The following is a 9,489-nucleotide window of genomic DNA, read 5'->3' as shown; positions in this document are numbered from 1 at the left end:
CACTGCGCCGGCTGGCCAGTTGAAGACGGGCGAGTTTTTTGCGCTATTCGTCCTAGCCTAGCTTCTACACGCAGAAAAATAAGGCATATTTGAATCAACAAAACGTTTTGTTGATTTGAAAATCAAGATTTTTGTTGAATCAACGCTAAACGTCAAAGCAACTTTTTCAAAACAAAAAAAGATTTTTGTGGAATTGACAAAATCAAGGTTGAATCAAACCTCGTACAGGCTGATTCTACAAAATATTTTTCTGCGTGTAGCCTTCGATGAAAGTCGCTCTAAAATCAATCAGTGAAACACATTAAATTCATGTGGACTTCACGTTGACTTTGAATAGTGCCTGTTTTGGATAGATCTTAAGATCAATTTCAAGTGTTTTGCTCTTCACTTTGAATAGTTAAAGGTAGTGGGACAAATTCATGAGCAAAACACTTGAAAAGCTTGAGCCACCCGAATGACAATAAATACCAAAAATTCAATCGCCCAAACACTTGCATTTGATAATGGTATGGAATGATGTTGAAACACAAACCAATTAAATCTATGATGTGGCTTAATTCAATCATTCAAGTGTTTGGGCACTTGAATAAAACGTGTGGCGTATTTTCAGTGTACACTAAACAAGCACTATTCAAAGTCAACGTGATATTCCACTTGAATTCAATCACGCGACTTTTATCGATGGCTAGATGCGAGGCTAGAACCAGTAGCACAAAAAACTCTCCCGTTTTCATCTGGCCGGTCGGCGCAGTGGTAGCGTGCACGACTAGCAAGCGAGAACCTGTATAACGCTTGTACGTACTTTTATTTTTCAACATCATTTAAAATTCAAGTGTTTGGCTATTGAAATTATTTCATGGCCAATCATCGCAATTTCGAGTGTTTTGCGATTGATATTTGAGTGCTCTGTGTACTGCAGGTTCAGATCATGTGCGAAACACTTCGATGCGCTGTGTGAGGTTTGTTCAGTGTAGTTATTTTACAGTATTGACTGATTACAACGACATGTTTCATATTTCATTTAATGTACTGTTTGAATTCTCAATTCATTGCTTCCTCAGATACTAAGTCCGTGTTAGGGAAATGCTCAACCCATTTTGCTGCATACTTTCAGCATCTTAACTTGTGTACAATTTCTTGCATGTAACTTTTTCCTTTACGTTCTCCACACAATTTGTGTAATTTGTTTACACTTCAAATAAACATTTTTGATGCCCTCGTCCTGTCAAAAGTACGCAAAAGTAATCAATTTTTGTAGAAAATAAGCGTCCACCTTAAAATGGACCCAAAATCGAGTGTTTCCGCGCTGTGTCGTGTCTGTATGAAGACCACCAAAGAAAGCAAATCGGACAACATCTATCGGTCGTCGTCCGATCCGGACCAGCCCAATCTGTACGAGATGCTGGGTGCGATCTGCCCTCCGGCATTCCCCGGAGCAAACGAGAGGCACGAAACGAAGGTGTCCTCCGGATTGCCCAGCATCGTCTGTTTGATCTGCAAGTCGGGCGTCGTGGCCGCCTACGAGATTCACCGGAAGTGCATCGAAACGGATCGGAAGCTACGGGAGATGGTAGTGGTGAAGCAGGAAGTGCTGGACGAGGATGAGGAGGGCGATGAGGTGGAACAGGAGACGGTGGTGGTTCACGCGGACCCGCTGGTTCATATGGAGGAGGACCATGACGACAAGGACGGGATACTGTCCGACGTGGATTTTCAAGGGGCAGATTCGGACGAAAGTTACCACGAGAAACCACGAAGAGGGCGGAGGAAAAAGACGGTGACGGTGCCGGCAAAGCCTTCCTCGGGTAAGATCAAGAACAAGCGAACTTGCGAGCTGTGCTCGGTCGTGTTCAAGACGATCAAAGAAATGAAGGGCCACATGAGAACGGATCATGCTGGCGATGTTTTTGGCTGCGAGGTTTGTGACGACGTTTTTGTGGACGAAACTAAGTTCGAGGAGCACAAAATCAGTCACACGTCGGAGCGACCACATGAGTGTAGCTATTGCAAGGAAAAGTTCCGGTCTCTTACGGATCTCAAGTACCATACGATGAATCACACCAATGATCATCCGTTCCGATGCTCTGTGTGCGGAAAAGGGTTCCCTAAGAAACACGCACTGCAGTATCACATGCTTCGGCATACCGGAGAGAAGCCCTTCGTCTGTCAGCAGTGTCCTTCGAAGTTCTACTCCAAAGGAGAGCTCAAAATGCACATGGTCACTCACACGCTGGAAAAGAATCACGTTTGCGACGTCTGCGGAAACCGATTTACCAAGAATACCTCACTGATGAAGCATGTCAGACGAGTTCACGCTGGATTACGGCCGTTCCCCTGCAGTCTGTGTACCTTGAAGTAAGTAGTTTTAGTTGATTCAAATCAAACTATCAGAGTGTAATGCCCTTCTATCGTAGATTCGACAACGCCCACCACCTGAAGCGGCACATGAGAACCCACACCGGAGAAAAGCCGTACAAATGTGCATACTGTGACCGGGCGTACGCCCAGAGTAACGATCTGGTCAAGCACAGCAAGATCCACGTCGGACAGAATCCGTACGCGTGCGATCGGTGCGACGCGGCCTTCCGGCTGATGACCGAGCTGCGGAACCACTACAAGGTTCACTTCCAGCCGGGCGATCAGAGCGAAGCCAACGCAACCAGCGCGCTGGTCAAGAAGCACGAAAGCAAAGCCGGCAAGGAGCAGGTCGAGTTCACCAGTATGGCCACGCTGAATCGGCGGTTTGAGCAGGAAATGCAACGGAAGGAGAGTGAACAACAGCAACAGCTACAGCAACTTCAGCAGCAGCAGCAGCTACAACCTGCGGATGCTCCGGTGAACTTTGGACTGAACTTCTCGTCGCGGTTTTAATCTCTTGCTGGTGAAAGGGTGTATTATTTTACTGTACGATCGCATAATATCGTTTGAGAATAAATTCTGAGTATAACGTACCTTTACTTTTATTCAGGATTGTGTAGCCATTTGGAGCAAATTCGACTCCGACTCCAGCTTCTGAAAATCGTGTGAGTCAAAAAAAAAGCAAGGCAATCCACTATTACGACCCCCGGGTCTTTTGTGGTCTCTGTTGCAAGTTTCTGCTCATTTCTAGGCGTCCGAAGTTATGTGTGGTGAGTCACCCAAAACCTCTTTTACGCAAATGGACCGAACCCGCGCCCCATAGCAACTTAGGGATCGGCAGCCGATGCCGCTAACCACCGCGCCACGAGGTTTGACTCGTGTGAGTCCAACTTTTTTATAAAGAACCGATCCCAGTTACAATTTCCATGCAAAATAGTTTAAAATGTTGCGGCTACGACTATGTCTCGGACGAATTTCCCGACACCGACTTCAACTCAAGCTCTCCAAAAAGAACGATTCCACTTCATCCGACTCAACAGCCCTGCTATTGTTTATCTTTCTCTCCTGATCGTTACCATAGGAACGGCCAGCCCTTATAAAGTGATGTTTACCGCACAGAAGATCCATTGCGTTCAGTTGCCATAATGCTGTATGTTTTTGGTAGATTTTAATGAACAAAAAAAAAAAGCATTACAGTTGATCAACAACCCGTTTATTTCGATTCTTGTACGTTACACCGCTTCAACACATTTCCTGCTTGCCGCGCTGTTTCTCCTTCTCAAAGCGCCTGTTGAGCGTTGCCACGCTGGTAAACTGCACCGGTTCGGCAACCTTTTTGTCCCCCACAGCCGAACTCGGATCGCCCGGCTGGAAGTGCACCTTGTAGTGGTTCCTCAGCTCGGTCATCAGCCGGAAGGCCGCGTCGCACCGATCGCACGCGTACGGATTTTCTCCGACGTGCGTTTTGCTGTGCTTGACCAGATCGTTACTCTGGGCGTACGCCCGGTCGCAGTAGGCACACTTGTACGGTTTTTCCCCGGTGTGGGTTCGCATGTGTCGCTTCAGAAGGTACGCGTTGTCGAATCTGGAAGAAAATTAGCTGTTTTAGCTGATGTTTCTACTGAAAACTTGTGCTCACTTACTTCAGAGTGCAGAGATTGCAGTGAAACCGGCGTTCGCCTGAAACGAAACGGAAGATCATTAGAATCCGACAAGCTAACTGACCACCAGTACAAACCTGTATGCACTCGACGCACGTGTTTCATCATCGAAGCGTTCGTGGTGAACCGATTGCCGCAGATATCGCAAACGTGACTTCGTTCCAGCGTATGCGTCACCATGTGCTTCTTCAGTTCGCCCTTGGTGTGGAATCTGGACGGACACAGGCCGCAAACGAACGCCTTGTCCGAAGTGTGCCGGAGCATGTGCTCTTGGAGGGCGTACTTCTTCGGAAACCCCTTGCCGCACTCCGAACACCGGAAGGGATGATCGTTGGTATGATTCATCGTGTGATACCGCAGATCTGTGCCGGACCGGAACTTTTCCTTGCAAAACGAACACTCGTGAGGTCGATCCGTTGTATGCGTGAGTTCGTGCTCCTGTCGCAGCTTGTCTTCAAGAAATACTTCGTCGCACGTTCCGCAACCGAAGACTTCATCCAGATGGGCTTCCTTCATGTGGGTCTTCATCTCACGAATAGTTTTGAATACCTTGGAACACAGCGGACACGTTCTTTTACACGAGCTGGAAGATTTCTTAACTATTTTGTCACGGTCATCCGGATCTTCACATTGCATTTCCTCCAGCAAAGTCTCCGTACCAATACCATCCTTATCATCGTCTTCCTCGTTCTCCAACTCAACCAAAGCCTTAGCCTCCACCAACAACCCGCCGTCATCGTTGTCACTGTCCTGAATAAGCTCCTGCTTCACCACGACCAACTCCCTGAGCTTCCGATCCGTTTCGATGCAATCCTGGTACAGCTCGTACGCGGACACCACGCGCCGTCTACACCCGGAACACACGCTGCGAGGCACTTCGCTGCTCGCCTTTATGTCCTGGTGTTCTTCAGTGCCAAACACCGGGACGCATATCGTTCGCAGCATACCGTACAGGTTCGGGCCGCCTTGAGTGCCGGACGACGCCGAGTAGATGTTCTCCGAACCTGCCCGACCGAGCTTCTTCAGGCAGATTCGACAGAGCGACGCCAGGTTGGCTCGTTCTGGGATGTCCATGGGGGCTTTTGAGGAATTTCTCTTGGCAAAACAACGGATTGATATGCAGATTTGCTCCAGAAACGTAAACAAAATTTTAGTTGAACTGAACACAATTTACGTTACTAGAACGGTCTGGGTTCAGCAAAACGGACTGGATAAGTTGGATGCAAGTTACAGCGAGGAAGATGCAACGGCGAATACACCCAAACCAATACTTTCTGGCAATCAATGCGATTACCAAATCGTTACACTGACTGACAGCCGTCTTGCCGCCTAGCAACTATGTAATTTTGCCTCTCGTAAACCTTGAAACGATTTATCGCCAAGACTATGGAATCGGATACGTCTACGACCTGGCTCCAGCTATCCAAAGGAGTGCTCAACCTTCAACCTTCAACCATCGGTACCACCCTACACATCTTGTTATGATACAAGGATACAAGGAACAAGCAAAAGCATGAATGACACAAGTGCTTTTCAGTTTGTCAATGTGTTGTTTACATCGTTACGGTCTTGAGCTGTGTTGAGTATTCTGAAAACAAGAACAGTAAAAGGATTTGGTTAAGGATTCTCGATAGCAATGCAGAACAACATGGGACAACTTTGTCGGGTGTGCATGAGGTCCGCACCGCCGGACACCTCCCAAAACATCTACGCACCGCTGGCCGATCCGAGCCAGCCAAACCTTCACCGAATGCTTGCCAGTGTGTGCGCTCCAGTTTTCTCGTGTTCCGAGGATTCGAACAATCAGGACAGCAAGGAATCGCTCGGATTACCGAAGATCGTGTGTGCACCGTGCAAGCAAAGCATCCTGGACGCTTACAAGCTGCACATGAAATGTATTGAAACCGATCGACGCCTTTGGGAAATGATTCGGGTTAAGCAGGAGCTACACATCGATGATGATGAAGAACGAGCGCTACCGGAAAGCTCGGATGATCCGCTGTTGGAGGAGCAGGAGGAATGCTCTCTGAAAGAGGAAGTTGAGGATGACGACAGCGATGAGGTTTGGATGGAACCGGCTGAAGATTCGAATGACGATGAAGGAAATAGCCGGAAGAAAGCTGGGAAGAAGCCAAGACCGTACTGCCCTAGGAAGCATAGATGCGAGAGTTGCACGGATGTCTTCACCTCGATTCGGGTACTCAAGCAGCACATCATTGAGCAACATCCGGAAAAGGCCTACAAATGTTGTATGTGCGATAAGGCCTTCTTCAACGAGGCGCTGCTCAGCAGTCACATGCTTGGGCACACAACCGGAAAGGGTCGGGAGTGCCACGTTTGCCAAGCCCGATTCAAGTCGTATTCCGGACTGAAGGCCCACCTCAACACACACTCCGGATCGCTGTTTATGTGTTCGGTTTGCGACAAAAAATTTACCAGCAAACACACCCTGGAAGTGCACATTCAGCGACATGCCGGCGAGAAACCATTCACCTGCAGTCAATGTCCGATGCGGTTCGTGACCAGAGCGGAAGTTAGGGTCCACGGCGCTACGCACAACAAGGTGCAGAATCACGTTTGCGACATCTGCGGTTCCCGATTCACGCGGAAGGTATCGCTCGTCAACCACGTCAAGGTTGTCCACGCTGGTGTACGACCCCATCCTTGTATGTTATGCCCTCTGAAGTAAGTTTCCCAAAATAGATCGTTAAAATTTCTACAACTCTAATCCCCTTCCCCTTGTAGATTTTCCACCTCAGATCACCTGAAACGGCACATGCGAACCCACACCGGGGAAAAACCGTTCAAATGTGCCTACTGCGACCGGGCGTACGCCCAAAGCGGCGATCTGGTCAAGCACAGCAAGATCCACGTCGGGGAAAATCCGTACGCGTGCGATCGGTGCGACGCGGCCTTCCGGCTGATAACCGAGCTGAGGAACCACTACACCGTGCACTACCAGTCGGATGAGCGCCAGAGTGACAAGGACAAACCGTTGGTGTTTACCAGCCAGGCGACGCTGGAAAGACGCTTCGAGCAGGAAAAGTTACTCGGTGGACAGTCCGGAAAGGGGGGAGAGTAACCGTTGTGATTAGCGTTTTTAGTAATTAAAACTTGTGTGGCTATGTAAATGCGTCTAAATTATTATTTCAAAATCAATGAGCCCCGTGACTTTCAAACGAACTTCAGAGCATGAGACGACCTTATAGCATTGTAGCTTGGTTGGCACGTCGATGGGTATGCAACAATGCTGTTAATCGTTGAAATCAACGGCGTTTATATCATCGATGTCGATAATCGTTGATTTAAACGTAATCGTAATCGCAGCCATCGTTGATTTAATCGTCAACGTCAACGGACTCGTTGATTTAAACGGCGTTGATCAACGCGTTGATTATCGATAATCAACGAGTTGATCAACGGCGTTCTTTTATAGTTTTGTAGAGTTTTATGAGGAAAGAACGATTTTTTCATAAATGTTTTGATTGGGAAACATTCTCAAATTGATGTGGCATGGTTGTTCGGGGATCCGGGTGTACCAAGAGGACCGAAGTGACCGGATTTTAAACGTAATTTAAGCCCTAGCTAATTGCTGGTCACTTCCATCTCCATTTTGGTTCCCAAGTCCAACCAGAATTTTCTTGTGTAAATGACAGCGAGAACGGACAATTGGGAACCGAGATATTGTCGGATTTTCACCGGAATTATAGTTCCGGCGGGTTCAGTAAGAGTCTCGCGTGGCTAAATATCGACACAATTTGTTTTTCTATGATACAATACTGAATTGACCACATGACCCATGTTCCAGAACCCAGATTAAGATTGGCCAAGATGTCAAACTTCGTGACAGACCGGAGTAGCCTACTGTGTGTGATCAATGAGTTTCGATCGAATCCCAAGAGATAAATCTTTCGCGTGGTGTCGAAAACCAATCGCAGTAGGTCATAAATATTTTGTTTACTCATTGATCAATAACAGTAGGCTACTCCGGTCTGTCACGAAGTTTGACATCTTGGCCAATCTTAATCTGGGTTCTAGAACATGGGTCATGTGGTCAATTCAGTATTGTATCATAGAAAAACAAATTTTATCGATATTTAGCCACGCGAGACTCTTACTGAACCCGCCGGAACTATAATTCCGGTGAAAAAACGACAATATCTCGGTTCCCAATTGTCCGTTCTCGCTGTCATTTACACAAGAAAATCCTGGTTGGACTTGGGAACCAAAATGGAGATGGAAGTGACCAGCAATTAGCTAGGGCTTAAATTACGTTTAAAATCCGGTCACTTCGGTCCTCTTGGTACACCCGAATACCCGAACAACCATGCCACATCAATTTGAGAATGTTTCCCAATCAAAACATTTATGAAAAAATCGTTCTTTCCTCATAAAACTCTACAAAACTATAAAAGAACGCCGTTGATCAACTCGTTGATTATCGATAATCAACGCGTTGATCAACGCCGTTTAAATCAACGAGTCCGTTGACGTTGACGATTAAATCAACGATGGCTGCGATTACGATTACGTTTAAATCAACGATCATCGACATCGATGACGTTGATTCAACGATTAACAGCATTGGTATGCAAGATATTCCACCTTAATCGTTATTATCGTTGACTTATGTCAGGTCAAGTAACACACCAAGTTCAACGAATATTTTCTTCGGTAAACTATACGCAGTAGGCCTGGCCGCTTAAATGTTTATGATGTTTCATTCTAGCATTCTAGAGAATCACAAATTTGGACTTCTTTTTATAAGATCCCTCACATCTTATGTCAATGTCCATCGGAGTAAGCGAGATATACTCAATTGTTACATTTGTTCTTAGGACCTTATAAAAAAGGCCCAGAAATATTCATTAAAGGCAGGAAGAATGCTAGGCGTATTCTAACCTGAGACAATCTAGATTTTGAATAGAATCCCGATACACATAACGCCCTTCCCCAGAAATCAATCCGCCAGAATGACCCATACCCCGAACGAACCATTTCCCAGAAATGTTTATGATTGTTGGTTTTACCAAAAGAAGGGTAATTTTTAATGAGAATAATGAAACTTATAGATATTCACTCTTATTTTTAAAAGATTTGAATAACCCAGAGAGTCACAGAATTTCAAACCTTCTTAGCATGGTGCTCCCAACAAATAAACCAAATCTCGGTGCGTATGGTGGTGTGTCCCCACGCTTCTTCCTCCCCTGTCGATTCAGAATTGTGTTGTTGTTCGAACACTCAGTTCTCAAACTCAACCCACTTCAACGAATCATGTCTCGGCGATACGACTTCACGCAGAGTAGGTATGGCCGCTTTAACGTCTGTGATGTTTCAATGCATTCAGGTGCAATGGCGCACTACAAATGTTAATAAATGACTAGTACTAGGCGTAATCTAACCTAAGGCCATCTTCAGTATCCCTTCGAAAGATAAGCTGCGCTAGGGTTTGATTAGATTAGATTAGAAC

General features: G+C 46.4%; 2 protein-coding genes across 2 annotated transcripts; one reads left to right on the top strand and one right to left on the bottom strand.

Annotated features, from left to right (window-relative positions):
• Window positions 1-1,183: 1,183 nt before the first annotated feature.
• Window positions 1,184-7,150, top strand: LOC120416212 (zinc finger protein 420-like). Its single transcript, XM_039577903.2, has 5 exons — window positions 1,184-2,355; window positions 2,415-2,868; window positions 5,403-5,478; window positions 5,642-6,704; window positions 6,765-7,150. Exons 1-5 carry the CDS (start codon window positions 1,280-1,282, stop codon window positions 7,099-7,101), a joined length of 3,006 nt encoding a protein of 1,001 aa, XP_039433837.2. The 5' UTR covers window positions 1,184-1,279; the 3' UTR covers window positions 7,102-7,150.
• Window positions 3,562-5,324, bottom strand: LOC120416213 (gastrula zinc finger protein XlCGF57.1-like). The gene is made up of 3 exons (XM_039577904.2): window positions 4,097-5,324; window positions 4,002-4,038; window positions 3,562-3,943 (listed from the first exon to the last, which is right to left on the bottom strand). Exons 1-3 carry the CDS (start codon window positions 5,091-5,093, stop codon window positions 3,601-3,603), a joined length of 1,377 nt encoding a protein of 458 aa, XP_039433838.1. The 5' UTR covers window positions 5,094-5,324; the 3' UTR covers window positions 3,562-3,600.
• Window positions 7,151-9,489: the final 2,339 nt, after the last annotated feature.

The sequence above is a fragment of the Culex pipiens genome, chromosome 2, assembly GCF_016801865.2.
Source record: "Culex pipiens pallens isolate TS chromosome 2, TS_CPP_V2, whole genome shotgun sequence".
NCBI classification, from domain to species: Eukaryota; Metazoa; Arthropoda; class Insecta; order Diptera; family Culicidae; genus Culex; species Culex pipiens.
The sequence above is the reverse complement of the archived record's forward strand: the minus strand, read 5'-3'. Positions and strand labels throughout refer to the sequence as shown.

Coding starts and splice junctions, on each gene's coding strand:
- LOC120416212 (XM_039577903.2), top strand. CDS start 1,280: ATGGACCCAAAATCGAGTGTTTCCGCGCTGTGTCGTGTCTGTATGAAG. Junction 2,869..5,402: donor TGAACTTCTCGTCGCGGTTT/TAATCTCTTGCT, acceptor TTTATCGCCAAG/ACTATGGAATCGGATACGTC. Junction 5,479..5,641: donor CCTTCAACCTTCAACCATCG/GTACCACCCTAC, acceptor GATTTGGTTAAG/GATTCTCGATAGCAATGCAG.
- LOC120416213 (XM_039577904.2), bottom strand. CDS start 5,093: ATGGACATCCCAGAACGAGCCAACCTGGCGTCGCTCTGTCGAATCTGC. Junction 4,039..4,096: donor CGTGCGTCGAGTGCATACAG/GTTTGTACTGGT, acceptor GTTTCGTTTCAG/GCGAACGCCGGTTTCACTGC. Junction 3,944..4,001: donor TGCAATCTCTGCACTCTGAA/GTAAGTGAGCAC, acceptor ATTTTCTTCCAG/ATTCGACAACGCGTACCTTC.